Raw genomic sequence first — 24883 nt, forward strand, 5'->3', positions numbered from 1 at the left:
GAAACCGGCGGGAAAATGTAGGTGAGGGGAGGAGAGAGGCAAGAAATAAGCAGAATGCGAGTCTTCGGGGGTGTTTGAGGTTACGTCATCTCCTTTTGTGGAGACGAAGACTGGTTTAGCTGAAATATAATCAAGTAGGACATCCCAGAATAGTCCTTTGAGGGAATGTTTCTTTCCAGGTGTGTGAGGCTCTGTTCAGAGTTGGGGTCGCTGGTAATGTCTGAGTCATTCATGTTCTTGAAGACATTGTAGTGTTTGCATGCTTTTGAGTATTTGTGCGGATAAGTAGAGAGAAATTGCAGTGGAAACAAGAGAGAGAAAGATTCATGTGTGTATGTACATACATAATGTGTCTTTGTCACTGTATGTGTGTGAGAGTGTTATAATGTGTCTTTAAATATGTATCTGTGAATGTGTATCTATGAATAAATGTGAATGTGTGATTGTGAAACAATAAGGGAACCATGCAGACAGTTATGTGCAGGCAATGAACACAAGTTGTCAGGTATTAAAGAAGATAGATAACTGATATTAAATACAGTTGTTCTACATATATAGCTACAGAAAATCCTTCGTTTTGAACAACACACCAACAACAGTAACAACGATATTGGGGGTTTGTTTTCGATCCAACTAATTTTCCTTGGCCAGGGTCGTATGATGTCCTTGTCTTTAAAATGCTTAGATGTTCGAAGTCTTTGAGTCTAGTGTCAGATTTCCCTTCAATTAGAAGAAATATGCTTGGACATGCCAGTAGACCGGTACGAATTTCGACCCAGTAGAAGTCCTTAGGTCAATGATCTCGAACTTGTGAGCCGTATGAAGATGGTACACTGTATATCATATAATACCAACACCCTCCCTCGATACGTGGTTTCCGTGTCCAATCATGCTATGGGATGTTTTTATGACTTGTTTTCTCGGAAGGGGGTCTCTCTCACACACACACAAACACACCCCTCCTCTCTGACACTCCCATGCCGAGTATTTACGCCACCGACTTCTGTATTAATGATCTGAAAGTGATGAGGATTTTTGTACTGGTACAAATATAGTCTGTGGGTTTTCATGGTGGGCGTGCGGATAGGTCTGTACTGCCCCTAAATATTTTCATGGACATATATCTCTAGAATGCTTTCTGTTTGCCGAGACCAACTTTTAGCTTCTCGCGAAATTGTCTCGGCCAACCGAGTAACATTTTAATATCCGGAACAGCGATAACATTTTTAAAGTCAACAATAGACTTGCAATAAACTTGTAACTTTTTCTGTCTTTCTTTCTTTCTTTTCTTTTTTGGAAACTGTCCTCGACCACTTCGCACGACTTACAGCTTATAAACTGAAAGCTCAAAAGATCATAAAACTTGAACTTTTGTACCTCTGTCAACACCAGAGTTCGTTCTTGAGGTTGATGGTTAAACCGGAAACGAATTTATTTTGTTCTCGAATTTTGTTTAGAAGATAACGTGGAATGTTGGTCTGCAAGCAGTCCTGCAGAGATCTGCATCCTGGGCGTTTCTGCAATGTACCCGGGTGTTTTTTGTCACAAGATTAAAAAATAAAGAGGTATCGTGTGAAATGTTTACATACAAAACGGAAACAAGCACATCGATATGCACCGTCTGTTTAAAATCCTAGACGACATTCATCGCCCAGTCATTGTCGGAAGCTCAGAAGACACATCACACTGTCAACACACTGTTGTTGTCAGGTGTTTGGTGTGAGGCCCACGAACTCTGTTACTGCATGTAATTGAAGCGAGACGTCACGTGAGCTGGCCTTGATCCAAGTTTTGTATTCGTGAAAACAGAATCCCTCCGACCTCGCCTACTGCTACCCCACTCCCTCCTTCCTCAAATCTGCTCCTCTGAGTGACTCATTCGGGGTGTGTGTGTGTGTTTTTTTTTTAATGGATCAACGCAAGTGCAGTCAAGCATGGTGGATCCTGGCGCTTTGCACTCTGTGAAAAAGGTTGCGTGGGTACACAGCAAAAGACTCATAAAAGTTCATTCGCTTTCAAATGCAAAGTCTCTCCTCTGTGCCTATCCTCTCTCTGTAATGAGGATTCACTGAGTGTATTAACTCCACATTTTATGAGAGTATTGACGTGCTGACGGGAACACTTTTCAGTAACCGAAAAAAAAACACATGTTATGGTTCGCCGAGATAGCGTCCGCGCGCGCACACACACAAACACACAATACAGACATAAGATGCAATCCTCCCATTTCCCCGCCAGCGATAACGCACACTCCTACAAATTGGCGAGTGATAATCCACGCTCACATACACTTACAAACATTTGTTGATATGTCTTAGGGGTTGTCTGACTTATGTAAGTTAAACAAATCAAGGGCTACAGAATACTGGTCATTACTGTGAGTGGTTCATCTGGCTCCACGTCCTCGAAGTCTGGACCATTCACGGCGACTGAAACACCAGCTCTGTGCACAGGAACTAAATCGAATCATCACTAATGAGGGTTTGGTCCGATTTTTCTACAATTCATAGCCCTAAAATCTAGATAGACAGGGGTAGATGTCCATGCAGACAGTTTTTTTCCCCGCTAACACTACTCAGGTGTAGAAAATACTTACCTGCGTGGGCGTTACTTTTGTGTCAGCAATAGTCATCAAGGACTGTCTACCTCTCCTGCCAGAAATTGCTACAGGGGTTCTGTTTTTGTTTTGTTTTTCTGTTGTTGTTTTTTGTTTTGTTTTGTTTTTTCTTTTGTTTGTTTGCACGACTGATTAAGTGTGTTTGCTTACGTGTTTATTCAAGTAATGCATGCATGAATTCTTATGAACACATAGACTCTAAATCTTCTAATTCTACTTCAGCATTCACACACAAATACTACATATTACATACAACAGAGATTCGCATATTGTTCAAATTTTTTACAAAGAGTTTTTAAAAAATTTTTTTCGGTATTACGTACAAAATATAATAAAATGCAAAAATAAATCAATACATGAATACAACCATCATTTTGATGTAAGATCGTTATTCTAAGATGGAGTCTTAAAGTGATAGAAAGTCGAGCAAGATGAGGTGTGTGAAGTTACCTGGATTGAAAAAGTCTGGTTTAAGAACCAACAAAAGGTTATCAAAAAAGCAGAAACTTAGTTTCAAAATTTACTTCACCCCTCCCAGCTTTTTGGTATGATATTAATATCATCATTCCCACAACTACCACCTTGGTGGCTGAAAATTCCCGATACAACCCTATTTGACTCTAAATTATGTTTTATTTTACTTTTAATCACATTTAAACATGTGTGTCCGTTTCTACACATAAGCGATATTAATTTGCATTTTATTGTTTTGAGAATCACTAATGATCCCTTCTATGTCTATTTTTCACTTACTTTTCTCAAAGATGATCATCAGGTACACTGTAAGTCAAACTATTATTATTTCTCATCTGTGACAATGTTCAGGTTTGAGACATCCAGTCAGAACGACATAAACGGACATGTGCAACAATAACAGTAGTGATAAGAAGTTGTCAGTATGGATGATAGAGATGATGTGATGATAATATACAAAAACATTCCATTAGAAAGACATTCTGGTTAAATGAGCTTAAAAGCCTACAAAAATGGCCTATAGACTCATATTGCTGTGGATTGTGCAGAATAAATGTACAGTCATTTATTGTTAGTGATTTAGCTCGTGTTTACAGAAAAGTATCTTTGTTGTGTCTATATTTGTAAAGAGTTTGAATGGCGATGTACGAGGTACTGTGTTTATGACATTTTTTTTTACCATACCATTTAAGTATTAATGTTTTAAAACATTCCCTTGGCCTTTGCCACGGTGCACACAAATCAGAAAACATGTAAGTAATTTCATGTAAAACATGTTAGTATGGCAAATGATAAACTGATATAAAAAGGACTCCTATGATGCTTGTTTAAAAATTATTTTGATGGTAAAAATCTGGCAGTTACAGACCGACTAACTGAAATTTAAAGAGGTAGGTGTACTGAATCTCTGGGAGAACCCACATCTACAAAGGTAACTATAACAGTTCTTTGTCATATGTTAAGCGAGCAAAATCCCGGATCTTCAACTGTTTTGTACCGACGACATTTGTTTTGGTTTTATTTGTAGGTTTGGCCCATCCTAAAAAACCATGTTCATAATTAAAGACCATCACATTTGCACACTGAGGCGGATAGACCACGTGATCATGCAGTCACAAGCTGCCCAACCTAAGAAAAGACGGAGAAAGTATTTTTTTTCTCTGGCTACTGTGTTCTCTTGTAATAAAAGTGTCACAGTCGATCTCCACACTACAATAAAAGTTCAGTTTCCATTTCTTTGGTGCCGAGTAAAACTTGGTCATATTTGTTCTGACCCCGTTCATTCTTGATTTAAAAAAAAACAGTTTTCTGCAACCAAAATTGACCAATTAATAAAAATGACGAATCGTGAATCAATTTAAAAGTTCTCTAAAGAAATTCATCAGATTATATTAAAAAATATTATTCTGCTTGCTTGATATATCCTGAGCGATTTCCCCCTAAAATGTGAACGTGAGTTGTAAAGTGAAGCAGCAAGGTTGTAAGGAATGATTTAACATTGCTTTTGTAGTGATATATTTCTGTGACTAGTCAATTATGCAAATTAATATTTAGCAGGCTACTTTAGCCATTACAATTTTCTTATGTCATTTAAAAAAAATTAAATAAGTATTTATAATTAGATACACATTGTTAACGAGTCTCAAATCAACGACTCTGATTCTCTGACAATAAACTTTGCGAGCGTTGCCACCCTTTCCTGTTTAGATGCATATTTGTGCATTCGTTGAGGTCTCCATGGAAATATATTTCTCCATCTCCACAAACACTGTCGCAGCCATTGCTGCTGGTAAGCTCTCGTTGAAGCGACGATACTGTACAACCCTGACTTTCCTTCAGGAACAGAAGCAGTTTGTTCCGGCCACAGACTTGACATCCAAACATTGTGTTTTGATACAAATGTCCTTAAAAAATATCTTGCAACAGCTGTACCATTGAAACCTTTGAACTTAGGCAATGCGTATCAGTCCACTTGCCAACAAAAGATTGGAAAATCACAATAACTGTGCTTGTTACAAAAAGATATTCTGCACCACTAAAATTTACACTCTTTTACACTCTGGTCAGAATAGCAGGCACAAAGTCCATCACCTCTAGCCATTCGAGCATCCTAAACAGCAAAAAAAGAATGTAAGCTTAATTAGAGCAGCATCTGGTTATGTCCTTCCACAATCTTTTTCAGAAGTCTCAAAAAATATTGTTCGCAGATTCTCACAAGACCAGTTTTGAAGGAAAGTTTTGAATCACAAGACTATCATTGACACATTTGTGATCAAACAAGTGAAGTAAGAAGTTTCATAAATCCTTTGTCGATTTCTAACAGTCATTTCTCCAAAGTAAATTTACAAGATGGCGCATCACAGCTTCCTAAAGGTCATGGCTTGTCATCGTAGGAGGCGGCTGGATTGTCTATACCAAACTTGTTATCCATAGGATAATCTGATGGCGACAGGTAATAGTCTTTGTTACCATCGGCAGGTATCCATTTGTCAGTTGGTGCGAATATCTTTCTAATTATCTGAAATAAAATAATTGTGAAGAAAATCAATTTATCAGAACAATTAATGCAAAGATAAGTAGATGCTTTCAAACCAAAACTAAACTATAAAACCAACCTTTTCTCGTTGTGCACATATAAATAAATGCCCCTGACCATAATGAACTTAAGGCTTGCTTATTATTATTTAAAAATCAGATAGATATATAGAGAAAAACAGGTATATATCGTATGGCCATCTTTCCATCTACACAAATACAAATAAATGTACCTAAAAACATTCATCTACATGTCCATATACAATTCACGTTCACACATTCAAGAATGCATGAATAATGAACTCACGCCGTGGTGTGTGAGTGCCGTGAGTGACCAATCAAGCTAATGAACTAGGAGGCTGTGCTCAAAGGTAAGGGAGTGAGAGGGTCAAAGAAAGATGGAAATAACGAGTGCACTGATATTAAATGAGCACATCCTCATTGACTCAGTCCTGACTCACTGAAATGCCAATTTTTTTTATTATTAAAACATACCTCAGACTGACTTAGATGTTTGTTGTTCATAAATGTTTTGATAGCATGGTAGGCGAACCACAGCGGTATAGGACACAGTACAACTGACAGCAGCACCCAACCGATGGCTTGAGCGAAGTCCGGAAAGGGCGTGTTGGGGTCTATATGTGGGGGGTCGTAGGTGGCCATCCGGTAGCTAAACAAGAGCTGCAAGACGAAAACAACGGAGATATTATTTAAGATGTGAGTAAATAAAACACGTTTAAGTGAGGATAGAATCTGAAGAAAAGAAAGGGTTGCAAAATATGCACAACAACACAGCAATATTTTGTCAGGTTTTTGTTTCCTTTTTTGTTAGATTCTTGGACGCCAGCAGATGGGTAGCAGAATGTAATGTCTGATGGCTTGAGATTTCTTCACTTGTTTGACCTGTTCAGCCGTGCTAATGGCCTACACTTGTGTCCCAGATACCATAATGTACTAGCTGCCAGGGGCGTTTAACTGCAAGTAAGTCACCGGGTCATGGACCTGGCTTAAGAAGGAAGGAGCCCAGCGTCTTCCCAGTCGTCCTTTGATAAATCGGGTTCCCTTTTCTTGACAGGTTGAGGAGGGGTTTGGTTGTGGGGGAGGGGACTTTTTTGCCCTAAACTGCCCCTAGCCAGATTTATGTTCCCCCCATCCCCTCACCCAACCCCACTCCCACAACGCCTTGCTCGGAATTCGAGTTCACATCCACAGAGGGTCAAGGTTGATGAGCATGGCGTACCCTAAACACAGTGAGCCACTTGATTGTTTACAGATCATTAGTCATTCAAGCTATGGTATGGGAAGATCTGTGCAATTTCTGTACATTTACTTTCTTAACCTGAAGGGAAAGCGAGATCTACTGTGAGCAGAAGGCTGGAAAACTCCCTCTACCCAGCACAAATGGCCAGGTCCTTATTTACCCGGGATGGTAAAGGTAACTGAAGGAGAGGGTCGAGCTTCCACTTTCTGTTTGCATCGCCATACTAAACTAGGCAATGGGACTCCTTATCGTGTTTACATTCAGGGCGCAGTGAAGACAAACACTAGAGTGCCTGCCCTGTGACACGCAGGATACCATAGTACCTGGTCTACACACAAAACATTTTATTCCTCCCAACCCGCAAAACATGTGGAGCGTCGATATTAACTATTTTCGAGATGTCTCATTTGGCTATAACGTAGGGATTATTACAAACTAAAGCTTGAGCCCTTTTAATATTTTTTCAGGGCCTGTAGGGACTTCGTAGCAGCATCTGTAGATGGCGTAAGGAGAGACTCACCGCAATGATCACCGGAGCGGCGAAAACCCAGCAGAAGACCCAGTAGGGCCACAGGTGAGGACGGTGTCCCAACATGTACTCCACGTCTCTCAAGAACCGCATGACACCTGTCGGCAGCACAATAAACAAAAGCTCGTCATTCGTCTCAAAATGTGATAGACAAACGTGGTGTTGATACCAAACACTGTTATCGTCGCTATTCTTTACAATGCAACCAACGTCATCATCATTGCTGTTGTCGTGATACATAAATATCACCATCACCACCAGCATCGGAAAATGCTTGGGTCTTGGACTGACATGAAGACGTGTACAAACTGAGGGTCTGCACTACTTACCGTACACCCACATGACAGAAATGACTTCAAAGCAAGACAGGAAGAGCACCGCGAAGTCGGCGCCGTAGTGGTCCATCAACGTCACGACGTAGTCGCCGCCCTGCAAGAGACCACGGCAGTCAACATCACCGACTCTATCATTGTCACTATCGTCCTCATCCTCATCATCACTAGTACCAGCACTACAAACGCTACAAACGCTGTACTTAAAACCAGAAATAGAAAAATATATATATATAAGCCCCGTCTTTGAAGTTGTTTATTATTATTTATTTATATTATTATTATGTGACGTTTAATTTCCAAGTCTTATTTAATATTCCTATTTTTTTAATGATGAATATGAAATACGATTGTATTTTCTCTTCTTCGGCACATTGACACCTGTCTGTCTGCCTGTCTGTGACGTTATTTGCAGACGACACTATCCAGAGTCACAGTACAAAGTCGCAGACTGACGTCACTCACCGGGCACGTGCAGGGCAAGGCCATGAGGTAGCAGGCGATGCTGAGTCCTATGACCAGTTGGCTCTTCCACTTCCTCAACTTGGGGAACTCGTCATGCAGGCACGTCAGGATGGTCTCCATCATTCCGAACTGAAAAGGAGGCAACAGGCGGTCAAACTCTCGTGGTGATAAAGAATTATGTCTGCATCCACAAGACGGCGAGGTTTCTGAGGGTAAAGACCCTTGCTGCTTGGTACCGAGTATCTTTCCCGCCTTAAGACAATCAAGTTAAATTGGACTGGTGATGATGCACAGCAATATATATATATATCCAGTTCTGCTGATATTAGAAACGAACTGTATTTCTTTGTTCTCACCTCGCTGTCCAGCCCCAGCGTGAACAACATGAAGAAGAAGATGACGGACCACAGTTGTGGAACGGGTAGGTTGGACAGAGCCTCTGGGTATGCCACAAAAGCCAGACCATATCCTGCGGATCAGCGTTGGAAGGGGACAATAAAGAGAACTGTCACATTCAAGGCACTCATTTTCTTGAATTCTTTAGAATCGTTAAGAATGTGACATGTTTGTTAACCTTTTCCTCAGTTGCATAAATCTAGACGTTGTGTGCTTCGAATTAGTAAATAAAATTAATTTAAAAACATTTAGGTAACGCCAGTCGAAAAATTGGTAGAGATTGTGTGTGCTCATCTCACCTGCCTTAGCCACCTTGTCTACAGTGGTGCCGATGGTCGTGGCCATACCGCCGAAGGTGGTGAAGACGACAAAGCCCGCGATGACACTTGTGACGAGGTCCATCGCGCTGATCAACAAGGCGTCCCTGAAATCCACGTGTGTGTTTGTGATTAGCGTTAGTCACTCGCGACAAGTTCCTATACACTTGTCATCCTTTCACACTCGGTATAAAGCAACTCCTCACTATTGTTGTTTCTTTCGCAGACTCTTCTGACATAGTCATTGTCGCCATTAGTTAAACCGGAAGTTGTTCTGTCGATAGCCTCGTTCGAGGAGTTAATCAAAAAAATCGTCTGCGCACCATCCAGAGGATACAGATTCATGGTCGAGAGAGCATTTCCTGAGGCGAGATCTGAACCAAGTAACTCACGCTTCCCACTGCACTGGTGACCAGCGAGTGAGCAAGGACATACCATTGTCTCACTAATAAAGGGAATGAGGAGCAAGGTAAAGTAGATGTGAAACAGAAAGTCGAAATTCATACCCGTGGACGTTGTTGTTGAACTTGTTGTAGCTGCCGAACATGATGATCCCCCCGAACGAAACACTGAGAGAGAAGAACATCTGACCAGCCGCTGCCACCCACACCTGCCGAGGAGGAAACCAGTTGATCAATCAGTCAATCAGTTTCTCATTTAGTCCAACAAAAAGACTCTTGACCGTCCTGTCATCCTGTAAATGCATTCTCCCCCATCTTGTTCTTGGTATTTATTTGAATGTTTGTCCAGTTATTAATTTCTTCTTTCTTTAGGTATCGACGTATCTTTGTCAATTTGTTTATTTATGAATAATTTATATGTCTACTTATTTGTTTTGGTCTACTGGATTGGGTTTGAATATTTAATCTCAGTGATGGTTTGGATTGTAGATGCTTATTTTAATTAAAAGTACCTGTTTTTGTAGACATAATAGTATGGAGAGGAAGAAGCGGTGGAGAGAGGCTTACCTTGACCTCTAATAAGGACTCCCACGTGGGGATGATGAAGAACTTCACACCTCGATGGCACCGTCCAGCAGAGCCCCCCGCACCAGGAGGATCAGCAGTACCACGTATGGAAAGGTCGCCGTAAAGTAAACCACCTGCCATGTAGAAGCAAATCCAGATTGTTCAAAATCCTCAGTAGTTATCGTTTTACTTTATTCCTATAATCAAGACTCCATCCATCATATTTCATTCAGCAGCTGATCTGCTGGCCAACGAGAGTTTGCATACAAAGTCTTTCTGCTTGAAACACTATCCCCTTGCCGCTTCACCCGGTTGACTCTTTAAGCGGTTTCAAGCGACTATTTAAAACTAGTTTCTCTTTGAAATATCTTTCGAACATTCTCCAGCACTTAAAACTGTTTTTATGGTATCAGTGCGCTTTACAAGTCTCAAAAACGTTTCCCAGCTCTCTTTGCGTCTGTTACTATTTGTGTCCCCTCCATCAAATAACTGGGCCAACAGCTTTATTTTTTTTTTTTTTTTTTGAAAACTTTTATTCAAACTATCGTTTAAACAATTTGTTGAGTGCGAAAGCATGTATGCAGACATACCTCTTTATTGAAGCAGTTGAAAAAATTAGTTTTATTTACAATTCACCTTTTTAATCAAAATATTAATGACCACTCCACGATACTGTATATACAAGATGCGAATTTTTCAGGAAACAAACCCTACCTTTCCTGAGGACTTGATACCCTTAATGAGGCACAGCACTACGACTATCCACGACAGCAGGAGACAAAGTGTCAGCTTCCACAGAGGTGCCCCCATCTCATCAGGGTAGATACCTGGAGATACTTGTATCACTTCTTTACTGCAACAATAAATATGAATTGCTACCTTCTTTAACAATCATACTTTCTCGCTGTCTCTTAATGGAATAAAAGAATAGTAAAGTGCATCGTTGTATAAAAGCCTTTAAATTCGCTGCAGAAGTTTCAACATGTGAGTGCGTATCCATGTAAGAACAAGTGTGTGTGTGTGCACGCGTGCGTTCTTCAATTCGTTCTGGCAGCTTGTAGTATCAGCATGGTATCAATGAAGGACTCACTAGAAGTAGAGCTCGGTAGCTGTCTTCTGTTTGTGGGTGCAGTTGAAGCCTAACATTAGTGGGTCGTCGATGGTGTCGTTGCCCACACACTCACACCTGCCCAGTTCCATCATGTAGGTGGTGTTGACTGTGCACGGGAGAGGCGGCGGTCCTGTGCGCTTGGCGATGCAGTCGCCCCACTCCTGCCCACCAGAAGTGTGCATTGAAACGAATTACAGAAAAAAACCAGCTACGAGAATATGTTTGGGTAATCTCGCTCTTAAGAATAATACCTACAGTCCTTGTAAATAATAGACAATTAAAGTAAGTAATAGTAAAGACATCCTAACTACAATACATACAGTCCGAGTGACAATACCAACAGCTTACCGTAGCAAAAGATGAGGACAATATTCATGACCCTATGGGAACCTCTAAAGTATCAGCCGACTTCCTGGGTCTGCGCTTGTTTCAAATTTGAGGACCCTACAGCCTTCCGGTCAGAGGACTAACCCTGATATAACTTTACTTCTGCTTTACAACGATCGCTCCATGAGAGACATCATACTCACGGGCTTGCATTCGGTCCATGGTAAGGTGGTCTGCATAGAGGAGAAGAAGAAGTAGAGAGTATAGGCCATGATGATGTTGTAGTAGATGGCCACAATCAGGGATATCATGCACATGGAGATTCCTATCCCTTTTGCCGCAGGGTTCATCTCCCACACCTTGGTGGGTCCTTTGGCAGAGAACTGGCCCATGACAAGCTCCATGAAGTACAGGGGCTTGCCCACCAGCAGCTGCAGGATCAGGTAGGCGATGAGGAAGGCAGCTGCAAGAAATTCAAGCAAATGTTTACCTCGAAGAACAGCAAAATTAACTGGATTATATTTTAAGCCGTTAAATAAAATTGAGATTTCTATGTAAGTTTATTTAGAATATTTGGTCCCGATATCAAATGTAATATTAACACAAAACACAATGATGTAGCTATGATATTCCCTTAAACAACTGCCTCAAAAATTAATCAAATACCTTAAAATAGTTTTATAAACATTTGTTCACACACACACGGTATATATATACACCTGGATGTTAAATATGTTAACTTTGTTAAATTCTAATGTAGGTGTTCCTTAACGTTTCCAAAGACAGCCATATCATCATACCTCCACCATTGGCATAAGCCAGGTAAGGAAATCTCCACACGTTGCCCAGGCCAACAGACAAGCCGATGCAGGACAGAATGAACTCTGCCTTGTGACCCCATTGACCTCTTTCGGAGCCGTCTTCCTCTGTTCGTTCGTCATCGCGATCTTGCTGACCTTGCGCCTGTTCAGTCTGATGAACCGTGGAGCCCTGCAGAACACACAGAACGAACTCTCAATCACACGGGTACAGGAGATTGACCTTTCAGGCTTCGTGAGTTTCAAGTAGCTTCTCTTCTTGAGGGAAAAACACTCGGGTTCGTTTGTTTCCTTTTTTCCTTTCGTTTTTTTTTTTCGGGGGGGGGGGGATGTCTTTCTTTTCTTATGTATTTTTGAAGAACAGAGGTTCTCTCCAGGGCGCTAGAAACAAGCACTCCAAAAATCATACAAAACTGGTCTAATTTTGGCCCTGTTTTCAGTTTGAGCCTCCATTTTTCGCGTGCGTGTGTGTGTGTTTTTTTACAGACAGCTGGAAAAGAAAGGTCTCTGACATCGTGCAATACTGATCCAAGTCTAGTTCAAAGTGTATGTCATGTTTTTATTTTATTTTTTACAGAGTTATAGTAAAAGAGCAATCCATAAGTTATGCAATATTGGTCCAAGCCTGGCTCAAGTTTCAGGCATGAATATTCCCTGTGAATTCCCAAGGCTTGGTCAGTGTTGCCTTGTTGCTGGGATTTTCGATTTTTAAACTATAGTGTCCCATTATCTGGATACCCCTGTCTGACTCCTGAATGCTGAACACACCTCAAAATTTTCAATATTTTACGGGAATGTCCGAGTGTCACTTTGGCGTAAATCAGCTATACTCGGGTGACTTCAGTAACAGTGACAGCTTATATTCCTAATGACATCCTGCAATGACAAGTCGAGAACACCGCTAGTAATGAAGACCAGCATCATGAAAGTCCATGTAAAGCTGTAAACCTGACTAATAATGTTTGTCGGCCTGTGAAGATTATGTACATGGAGTGCACGGATATATGTATATCTCATGTTGCATTCCAAGATATGTTTAGTGTGTGTGCGCATGTGCAGTTATATAGACACCTTCTGACTTTTACATTCTGAGCACACAAGAAACATGTATCACAGTCACCCCACTTCTCAAGCTGCAGCTGGCACAGCATTACACCATCTGTGTGGTGTGTGTGTGAGAAAGCTGTACATGTTCTGTATTTGCCAAAGGACACCCCTGTGCACACACTCAGATAGACATAAATACTTGCTGCAGCACGTCCTGCATTGGTGTTCTCCTTGAATATATTTGCGCGCTCACTCGTGTCTCCACTTGTGGGTTTTTGTGTGAATCTTGCCTCTCTTGCCCTTGTGGCAATGCAAAAAAATTTTGAAAACCAGCAACGAAGAGGTTAACCCAGTGACATCCTTGACGTAACACGTGGGGAAGAGTGATCTACATAAAGACATAATACCAGTCACATCTTTGTCGTTACAACAAAAACCGGGACCTCAGGACATCCGAAAAGAACTCAGTCATCTCTCTCTCTGTCTCTCTCTGTCTGTCTCTGAGGAATGGACCATGTATCAGGTGCATTACGTGGTTAAAATGCGATATACTGCGAAACAAAAGACGAGACAGCCGTGTGAAGATGGCTTCTGTTTATGTTCAAACACAAAATTTGTTTTGCTTTTTTTTTTTTTTTGGCTAGACCAACAGAACTCAGGAAGGCTATGCTTGAGTGGTCTCCTTTTAACTGTCTCCAGCCACGTACGTCCTGCTCGTAAAAGGGTCTAGAATGTTTTACAGTCACCTTTGCATTTTATAGTTTCGCTCTTAAAGTCATGCTGTGAGAGAAGAGTGCGCTTTGAGTTCCTCTCTCTCGGTGACTGCTCACCCGCACATAGAAAATTATTCTAGCATGAGTCACAGCAAGTAAGAAGGATTTCTGTTTGTCTGCCCCTTTATTGTTGACAAGGTAAAATTTTCAGCCATTCGTGCAGCTGGAGTAAGGTCAGGTTTGAAAAATAACTTCCCTACAACGCTTGCGCGTAAAACATTTCTCACCTGAGAAGGGGAGGGCAATCAAGATGTAGGACAGTACATTTCATATTTCTTCTGTTCTGATTTCTTTTTGTGGGCATAAACTCGCAAAAAGCAGCTCTGTTTATTGATGTTATTATATTAATGTTTTACTCGCTTCTACTAGTATGCTGTGATAGCTTACCAAGCCTGACACAAAGACAACAGAGCTAAAAACTAATGCGCATGCGCGTTGGTGCTTTCCTGTTGGCCGGACATGACGTTGCTTTTATACCGGCCTTCGTGTCTGTACTATTTGAACCACCTAGTGGGAAACACTAACAGACCTTCGTTCAAAGAAACTGTCCCGTCCCTACAGCAAAGCCTCTTTCTATCATGAGCTAGGGGCGCTCCTATTCACGAAAGAGCTCAAAAGATCAGCCAATAGGTCCAAGGGAGACCATCGTGAGTGACTATAAGATGTGGCTAAACATTTGCACATCCCGACCTTCTCTGGGTATGTGCGTGGCTCACAAGAACAGACCCCGGGACTGACATTTGCCAACCGGAGACATGTTTGCACTGATGATGGCTGAAGTAGGGTCGGGATGGTGAGGGCGATGACACAGACAAGACAGGCTCAGCATCCTGAGTGTCACTTTGTAGCATAGCTCTGTCACTTCCGGGTGCGGTGTGACCTTCCTCCGCCTCAAGAAATGGCGGAGATTATTTCGTGGGTCTTGCGTCACACCCGGACTGTGGCTGTCCATCCGCTGTGTGACTCGCTACCCACGGAGGGCGCTGACCCAATCCCCTCCCTTCCCTCGCGCGTGCTGCGAGATGAAACATTTCTTTAGTCTGTCACGACCCTGCAACGGTAACAAACAGGATCAAATACCATGTTTGTTAGTCTTGATTAGTGATCACCTGCTGCACCCTCATACTGGCCTGTAGTAGTCACAGGAGGATGCGCATCCTGGAGATGGTCTAAATTTAGCGCAAGAAGTCCTGTACCACCGTTACAAGAAAATAAATCGTAAAAAATTATAAAGAGAGAATGGTCTGCCAACATAAAGACGTGAATAATCTACTATATACAATCCTCTCGTGGGTGTGTGTCACTTGGCTGACTACATACACTCATCTCTACAAAGTCAGGGTTAGCGTGTACACAATGGGGAGAAGAACAGGGACACGTTAATTGGAATGACTGTCGGGGGTGTAACAAGCGAAAGAGGCGGAGGATGGATGGGGTCTGGCTTTAGGGAGCGAGGCAGAGAAAGGTCGGCGACAGGAGGGTTGACAGGTAGGAAGAGACAGGTAGGTCAACATGCCGCAGACACCAGGAATGCAGATAAAAGGAAGAACATCAATTACAACAACGGAACGAGAATAATAGCAGCACACACACCAACGCACGCACAAATGATGGTTTAAACAGGTCAAAGGTATGTGAGAACGACTCACAACACGGAAGACAATAAACCAGATAAGCGACTCGAAAACATTGTTGGCGATAAGAACCAACTGCCAAACAATCAAACTGACTGAAAGAATTTTCTGAATTTGTTTTTGTCATTCTTGCCTTGTTTGTAACAGATAAGACAAATCCACAGAAAGTCATTTCCTTCTCTCTCTCCCCCTTGTGGGCTTGTACTTCCTTTTAGTTTTTGCGTCATTTTGTTTTTCTACTTTTTGTCGTTGTTGTTTGTTTTGGTTTTGTTTTGTGGTTGGTTTTTTTGTGTAATCCTGTCTGTAGACTTTGTTTTGAGATTAGGATAATCTCTTACTTCCGCTAAAGTGGACAGTGAGGGATGATCATAAGTCAGAGTTCATTCTCTCTCTCTGCCTTCCTTTCTCTCTTGTTCACTCTTTTATCTGGGTTAACAAAATAAATAGTGCGCGTCCTCAAATTTTATCTCGTGTACCTTTGGAAACGTGTTTGTTCTTCTCTCTTGGGTCACCTCGCGGTCAACGTTCCCGGATGTACTAGAGGACAAACAGCCACTCAAAACAAACGGTTCTTTCTCTTTACCGACGTCGTACTCGCTGACCTCTTGCCATGCATCCCTTAAATCGCAATTACTTAAATTTTTTTTTTAGTTTTTTTTTTAAATGATGTTAGCTGCAGATGTTAATTCCAGTGCAAGCGTGTGGGATGCCTTGATGTCGCGTGTTCCCCCTACTAGCCACCAATCAAGCAGGAGGACCCTCCATCCACGTATAATGAGATCCTGGTCCGTGACACTGGGCAACCTGATGTCACTAGAGCCCGGTGGTCCGCAGGTATACTTCGTCATCAGGTCTTCTTTTTCAAAGGTTTGTAGAACATACCATGTGATGATGAAAATATTGCTGTGTTTGTGAGTTCGTGACATTGGGAGTGACGGAGGAAGTCAGAAAACCAACCAGCGAATTACGACAGGGTACACATCCGTTTACATACACAAATCGAACAGAAAAAGAGCTAGATTTTCATGTTTTGCGCATGTTTGTCCCATGTTTTTCTATTTTAAAAAAAGACAAACGAGGGAGAGGCAGTGAGTGATTTTCCTTTTGTTCGTATTTCTGTTTCACACCTATAACGCCCATTATCAGAACGCATTCTTCCTCCGCGTTAGTAAGACTCGTCTCCGCATTCTTCCCTCCTATCTCATACACTCCTTTGATCCTTATACAGGTGACGGTCACTGGGAGCAGTTTCTACCTGTACCGGAGACATGTCACAGATAGGGAGGTGAAACACCTGCACTCAGACGACAAACAAGGCCGCCAAGGTAAATGTGGAAACAAATCTCGCCAGCCATCCGTGCGTAGGAATACGTTTCTGATTTCACGGGATGTCAACTCTCAAGTATCTCGGAGCATGATGCTAGCATAAAGTATGTCAACATTCCTCTTCAAGTCATACTTCTGAAGCAACTTTTTTATGGGCTGCTATGTGTGTAGGAGGGTGAGGGAGGGGAGGCTGGAAAGGATGGAGACTGCACACCTGTGACTGGTTTCATTTACCTGACTGGGTCATGTTGCCTAACGCGACTGCCTTGACAAGACGAAGACATAAACCATGTTTACAAGTGGAGCGGCATGCATGAGACAGTCGTACATTTCGGACAGTGAAGCAGTGCGCATGTCAACGACCTCACACGGTGAGCAGCAAGCGCTCTCTTTACCCAGTGGGGTCGGGTGAGTGTATCTCCTGATGACCCCAAAACATACCGACACGACAGCACTAATGCAAGATAGAGACTTGTGTAGTAATTCGTGAAAACTAATGGAGGGGGGAGATAGAAATACTTTTTTCTTAGTACTTAGAAATACTACTTACGAGCATATTTATGAAATTAAAAATTGGTTCACATTTACGAGTTCTGAAAAATAGCATAGTATAATGAAACTTTTACTGTTGAAACGGTTTTCTTGGTATTTATTCCCGTTCTGAAGCCTTAGTCTTGAAGCGAGGGTGTCGCTTCCCAAGCGTCTTGTTTCCAAAGTTATAAAGCGGCATCCACACCCCGCAATTTTTTTTTTTTTTTAACCTCTGAAGCAGAAGTTATAAAACGGTGGAAAAGATTTCTAGGGAAAAGAAAAGGGGAGGAGTGTTTTTCTATCGGCCTCAGGCGTCTCAAAACTCCTAATATAATTTTGTCTTGAATATTGGTCGAGATCATCACATTTGTTCTGTGCTACCTTCGCGCATCTCTTAGCTTCTTCGACAATACGCTTCAACTATTTTTTTCTGCCCCAGTCTCTTTAAGATTTTTTTTTAAACAAATCATCTTCTTGTCTTATTTTAAACTTTGTTCCTGTTAGCTCATCCACCTGTCGACCTAACTTTTCCAGAGAGTGTATAATTTCACCAAGTCCTTTCCTTCACGTCCAGCATCGGAATATCTTCACTCTCATCCTTTTCACTCGTTGTCCTCACAGATGCTTAGTCGGCAACTTTAGTAGACGCCATTTTTCCGGACACAGGAGCGATGCCCCGAATTGTAAGTGCATCCGTGTAGGTCAGGATTGACTGAAAGGGCTTCTTCCTCTACTTCCCGAATGAGTGGTAAGAGGCGGAGTATTACCAGCGGACTGTCATACTCCACGCTGTAGAAACTTCTTCTCCTGAATCATGGCGCCTTTCTAGGTTTCACCGTTCAAACTCCCACAAAACAAATTATATTTCGAAAAGCACAATTTCAGATTGGTAGAGACATCCACTGCGATTCATATAAGACACACAAGTAAATCTTCGCGTGGTAACTTATTTTTTTAATTAGCAAATTATACGCTATGCAAAAATGGTGCGTGCATCTGTGCATGAGTAGAGTGCACTCACCTCGGTAACCGGTTATCCGACTCACTTTTGCTTACTTAAACCAAACTGTGTATTGTGTGAGGGGATAAAGCGGTGTTAGTTTACTTGGGTGAATATGAAGTGCTACACCTTGCTCATGTTTGTTTTAAACTGACATACATGGCTTGCCCTGTCCACCATCTATGCATTCTGTTTAAATAAACTTTTCTTTTTAAAAAAAAAAACTGGGGTTTCTTTGCTGGTCTCGCTTCTTTTATTTTTTTTTTTTTTTATCTTAACTTTCTTATAACGTCTTAGTTCACATCCTCTCCCTTGCCAGTTTATTTGCCAACATATAAACGTATGATCCAGCTACTGGAAAATATAAGGAAACAGATTTCAAAAAAATGAAAAAAGTTCATTGCTTTTGTCCCTGTTGCTAAAGAAAGAAGTAAATTTTAACAGCCTCAAGAACAGTTTTATGTTCCTTTAGAAACGCACTCACGTCGTTTATGTGTCTGTAGCTTAAGAGAGACAAAATAAGTGGAATAGCAATAAACGAAAACATGCAAACAAGAAACAGCTGTTGCCTAGTAAGGCGTGGCAACACTTGGAGCCTGGCAATAAAAAGTTAAGTGCCGTCAACGTCACCTTGCCTATAATGACGTCAGTACTAACGGCACTTTCGACGTCACCGGTTTTTCAGAAGCGAAAACTCTTCAAACATCAATCAACACAACGGGCTTAATTTTTCCCTCTGTTGTTTGTGAATTTTTTTTAAATAATTATGTATGAAGACAAATGCAGTCTTTCAGGCCCCAGTGTCAGGTACAAAAACGTATCAAATTCTGTCTGTGGCTTTACCTGTACACCTTGAGCATGAGACAGGTGTGGTTTCGCCCCAATTTTATTGGCCACTCATCGGACCGGCAGACAGTGCGACGCATGCGCCGGTGCTCCCATGCTAGGTGTTTCATAAGAAGAGGGAAGAGGGGTGGTGGGTGGAAAAAAAAGACCCGGAATTCAGCTACAGGGCAGGGACAGGTAACCGAAATGTTTATTCAAATTTACATAGAAACTCACCAGTTAGCCACATAGGTCACGTTTGCTTTAACAAAGTGCAAATTTTGTTTCTTCGTGGTGTTTTTTTTTTACTCTGACCCATTTTATTTTTTTAATGTGTTATGTGCCTCGTAATGACCTGTTTATATCTGCTATTCCTAGTCTGAGTTTTTCTTATGTCGCTGCCCGTTTTCTTGAATTGTTTGCGTCAGCTGTGACATATGCTAAATGTATTGTTGCAATAAAATTACCCATGAATTTTTAATCAAGCTCAACCTTTTTTCTTCTCTCTTTCTCCGTCTTCTAGTGAAATGACCGCAGTAGCTGAAGCGTATTTATAAAGGTTGTCTGCATATTGCCTACATCCATAACCCATGTTCTTATCACGTGACTTTACGAGAGGCCTTTGCAACTTGAGAGGAGGAAGCTGCTGCATTCCTTCATTCAAGCCAAGGTTGTAGGTGCAAACCTTGAAATATTGCAAAGTGTGAATTGTTCTTCACTGCTTCCCCTCCCCGCCACTTGCATGACACCCCTCCCGTCCTTTCTGTACATAGCTACGTTCCGTCCACTGTGTTCCAATGCCGTTTGTCTGTCGAGATTTATTTACAATTGTACCATAACCTTTTGAGTTAGTTGGTGCATTTCTTCACTTTTCTATTTCGTGTATTTTAGTATCTTTAATATTTTATTTCATCAAAGTGACGCTCCACTTATTTTATTTGTTTATTCCGTTTCGGAAGCTCAGAACTGATTCAGTCACCAAGGCAAGGACTTAAATCTCGTATGTGGGAAGACATAACATGTCTTCACTGCCAGCAGCCCTCCCCTGTTTACTTTCCGGTAGAGGGGAGCTGTCTCATAAAAATGAGATGTATGCTGACAGAGTAGTGTTCACACGTGACGTCAATGCCTGAGGGGACATGCTTCGTACGGGAGTTTCCAGATAATTTTCTTCACACACCTGCTTCAAGACATGAACCGCCGCTACCTGATCCTTTAGGGACGAAAAGGAACTTGATGACCTTCATTTATGCCCGGTTTAGGTCTTTCTACACAAGAAAACAAGACTACTAAAATATATTTTCGATATGTATTTCTGACTAAAACTATTACTATTTCAGCACCCGAGCATGTGCTCACGGTAAGTCGTAAGGTGACACTACTTAAAGGTAGAAGAGCGTTACGACAAAAGTTAATAAATTCACTTTAAAAAAAACATAGAAGGTGCGGCAGGGTTTTGAACTCTGAGCTCTTAAAATGCTCTTCCCGCAATGAGTGGTACGCATATTGAATCCACATGTTAAATTTCGCTGTCAACATGAGAAATATTATGCACTTAATCATAGTTACGTACTCTTCCAGCAATTTGAATATTTAAGAAAGCGTGCTAAATGTTATGTTCTTTATCTCAGTCTCCAAGATTGCTAGATGAAATAGGCAAAATAGTCTCAACGGTTTAAACTGGCATTCAATAATAGTTTAGATAGCGTGTGTGTGTGTGTGTGCGAACGTTTCGTATATATCAAGGGTTAGCATAAATTATAAAAATTAACGGACGGGAACGGGGCAAGAATGTGAGTGGTAAGTCGACAGGAAAACGATACACGTGTGTGTGTGTGTGTAGTGTGTGTGTAGTGTGTGTGAGAGAAGATGAATGAGAGAAGGCGTTTCCTGCGACTTTTCGTTCCTCAACGTGCATGCTGTAGAGTCTTTAGAGGTTTTCACTACTAAAAGTCTCCATTGTCAATACTTATTATGTATAATATTATTTACCTGTGTTTCCAAAGCCGTCAACATCCGTATACTTCTTACATTCGCTCCAATATCACACCCACTGACACATGCAGACTGCCTCATTCATCATTTGTGCAAAGAGGCTGACATGACATTTTAAAGTATGAAGATTAATGACTTTTCACTGTCAACTCAACCGGAAAAAACAATACGGTATACATGTTGCGAAGGCATATAAAGATAACACTGCAAGAACAGTGTGACACGAAGACTGTACATAAATACCCTATGGGGAAAAATTGAAAACAACTGAAAAATGCAAGTATTTACCACTGTGTAGAAAGCTTCCCAGGACCACCACAAGACTCTAAATCGTAATGTTTCATGAATATTGTTATCTACAGTTTCTTAATGTGAACATATTTTTCAATGACTTAATTCTAGTTATAACTGTTCCCTACAGCATTCGATTCACCACTAATTCTTTTGATTTCAAAGAAATCGTCTCGTTTAGCAAACAAATGCAATGTTTGTGATAATAGCTAACCCATGGGGTTTCCCCCCACACCCCTGGAGTCAGTTTTGAGAAGCAGACTTCCTTTGATGTCTTCATTAACGATTGGTTCAATTTTTAAAGTATTTATTTTAGGGGTTGGTGGAGACGGAGAAGGTTAGAGATTACTAGGGGGCCAACAAACAAAGGCTCACCCACTATCGCAGATTAAGGACCGATTAAGGATTAAACAGCATCTATCACTGCCAAGTAAACATGATTTGGCATCAAGTCAAACGTTTTTTTTTTTAAAAACGTGTTCTGGATGTAAACCAACACAGTCACTTTTGAAATCAGAAGAAAGAAAGAAATTTGAAGGACATCAAAGAGTTTATGTAAAACAGGGAACTAATAAAAACACTTTGCTTCACTCAGGCTCCTTTGTTGGAGCATAAGTAAAACATATCAAACCAAATAACCAAGTGTGAAAAAATGTGATCCTATTAACAAGGCCAGAACAGGTCTGATCTGTATCCGGAAATACACTTTGAATGTAACACTTTTCTTTTGAAGAACAATGGAAAGACACACACACATCCCAATATGTGAAAAACAACTATTCTGAGTTTGTTATTAAGGATATCTTGCATCTCATAAACGAGAGCAGGACTAAGTGTGGGTTTATTAAAAATTATTTTAGTTCAGCAGAATATAAAGTACGAGCTAGTGAAGAGAATCGGGTTTATTCTGAACAAAAACCCGTTAAATGATTGACTTCACTTTCTAGCAACGCTTTCTCTGTGGGGTCCTTAGCCTGGTTGCACAAGAGTTCATTAAGGTCTGTCGGCCTTACATTTATGACGACGTTTATGTCTGCTCGTGCGGCGCGGCGCTGATGGTGTAAGTGTGCACGGCAGCCAACAGTCGCTCACAACCAACGTCATCTTTATTACGTTCTAAGACTGCACTTACGACACATAAAATGTTCCGTTGGACGGTAGGAATCTTGAGTTTCTTTTAATGTTCTTCGTGCTTGCCTCGTTGTGGTGTCACATCAATCTTGTCATGAAATATCTGTCGCTCTTTTCGTGCCTCTTTCTCACGCAAAGTTATTCACTTGTGCCTATCATCTACAGCCCTACAGTATATTCATGGACAAAAAAAAATCTTTCGAAACCCTTGCCTTTGTGAATATTTAAAAGCGAATAATTAAGCGAAAAGAGTTATTTTGTACTCACAACATTAATATAATATGATAATGCAGAATCATAAACTCATTTGTGTGGAAAAGTAGCTAAATTAATTTGGAAACAAAGGTATTGCATAGAAGGGCAATATCTGTAAGAAGAGGTAGTAAAGTGAATATCCAGGTGGGTTTTAGGGGGAAGGGAATCAAAAAAAAATAAGTTTTCGAAATACTCTGTAGACCTTTCTCATCTTCAAAAATGAAACTGCCAGTGTTAATTGAACTTGCGATATATCAAGGCTGACAAGTATATAGCAATTGTCACTGAGACTGACAACCGTATAACAGTTTGTCAATGATGCTAACAATCGTATAGTCAAACTTTTGTACTTACGTTCACCTCGGCCACTGGTTTCATGTCGTAAGAACTTTTCGACCACAGGGACGCCATGGCTGGACGTCACCTCCCCTGTTGCGGTATTTGAGCTTTGGTTTAGAACCAAACTGAAAACAATAAGTTGACACCGTTGTTCCTGTAGATGGCGTCCTTTGATCAACACGACAGGTGTGGGCTGTTTACTTTCAACAGAGAGAAGTCTGATGTTACAGGTGTGAGTCTATCTATCATCTGGTAAGAAACTGTGTCCGTGGCGACACGTCGAGCGCTTGACAAGCGGAGGGACTATCTACACCTCGCTGGCCACTCACGAGAAGAGAACGAGAAAACCGTTGTGCTGCGGGATCTGTTGCCAGTTGAGGACTGACCTGTCGCTATTAAGGTGACTGCCTTCGTGAAGGGAGTGGAAGAGGATAGAGGGGGCGGGTGACCCAACCAGCGAGTTGCGTCCCTACGACCGAGTTGTTTCTCCTGGAAAAGAAGAAAGGCTGCACCCGTCCGGTGTTCCGGTTTGTAGTCACTGCAAGGTGGGCGTGGTGGAGAGGAGAGAAAAAAGTCACGTAATAAACTGAACTACGAACCTAGCAGGCTGGGCTTGACGCACCTCTCTTAGTCTCCAACATCCTCTTAGAACTGTGTGTCACAGGGGTGAATAGCTCGCTCGTAAAACAGGATCCCCATTTTAAGAAAGAAAGAGAACAGTTTGCTAGAGTATTGTAGGTGTAAATGCGCATTTTGAAAACCACCATTCAGAAAGAGTTGTTTATGGGAACTTGACAAAAAGAATAAAGTTTCTATTTTAAGAAAATCGCGGCACACACAAACACCGGTGTCAGTGTGTCATTTTGGAATATAAAAGGTGGACTGGCGAGGTAAATAGTTCATTATGTACAAGAACTAGTCAGTATTATGTGTTCTTAGTACTGGCACTGTGAATGGTTTGTGGTCACCAATGAAGAAAAGAATTTCTGTATAGAGTTAACCCTGCCTGTTTGCGTCCTTGAGTACTTTAGGTGGACCGGCGGTTGTTTACAATTAAGCTTTGCTTTAATTTTTCCAGTCATGCGCACTTGAAAGTCAGATAGCATGTTGAAAGAGTTTGTTGACACTCTTGGCAAGGTTTAATCCCTATGTCCACAAACAAAATGTTGTGTGCGTGCTTAAGTGCGTCCGTGCGTTCGTGTGTGTGGAGAGGGGTCACGCATTAACCTTTTTGCAACTCGGCATCGCTATCAAACCGAGGGTTTACATGTTGTTTCGAAAAGTTCTATTTCATGCACTATTAAATGTAGAAAAATAACATCAAAGTTTATTTATGGATGTGAGTCAAACATCACGACAGTCTACAATCCTTTATCGTGTTGAATGATGAGCCGCGAAGACTCATAGTACCGTGAGTTGTGTCATCTACAGTCACTTTGGGATGGTGGTCACGATCATCGCAACATCATTGCTCCATTACAAGCGACACTGTGATTTTCGAGAAATTCTTTATCTGACTGCGACTTAAAATGCACAAACAAAATAAAAGTAGAGTGTGAAACTTCTTCGGAAACATTCTCAATCAG

The 24883-nt window shown here is 41.3% G+C and overlaps 1 protein-coding gene across 1 annotated transcript; it reads right to left on the bottom strand.

Moving 5' to 3' along the window:
- Positions 1-2895: 2895 nt before the first annotated feature.
- LOC112557544 (sodium- and chloride-dependent neutral and basic amino acid transporter B(0+)-like) lies at positions 2896-23822 on the bottom strand. The gene is given in 15 exon segments (XM_025227483.1): positions 2896-5609; positions 6122-6307; positions 7408-7514; positions 7746-7845; positions 8214-8342; positions 8570-8682; positions 8909-9033; positions 9433-9536; positions 9895-9947; positions 9950-10028; positions 10609-10747; positions 10985-11166; positions 11536-11795; positions 12133-12322; positions 23313-23822. Coding segments are annotated over 15 exon segments (1968 nt in total). The 5' UTR covers positions 23370-23822; the 3' UTR covers positions 2896-5465.
- Between the last annotated feature and the right edge of the window lie 1061 nt (positions 23823-24883).

The sequence above is a fragment of the Pomacea canaliculata genome, linkage group LG2 (assembly GCF_003073045.1).
Source record: "Pomacea canaliculata isolate SZHN2017 linkage group LG2, ASM307304v1, whole genome shotgun sequence".
Taxonomy (NCBI): Eukaryota; Metazoa; Mollusca; class Gastropoda; order Architaenioglossa; family Ampullariidae; genus Pomacea; species Pomacea canaliculata.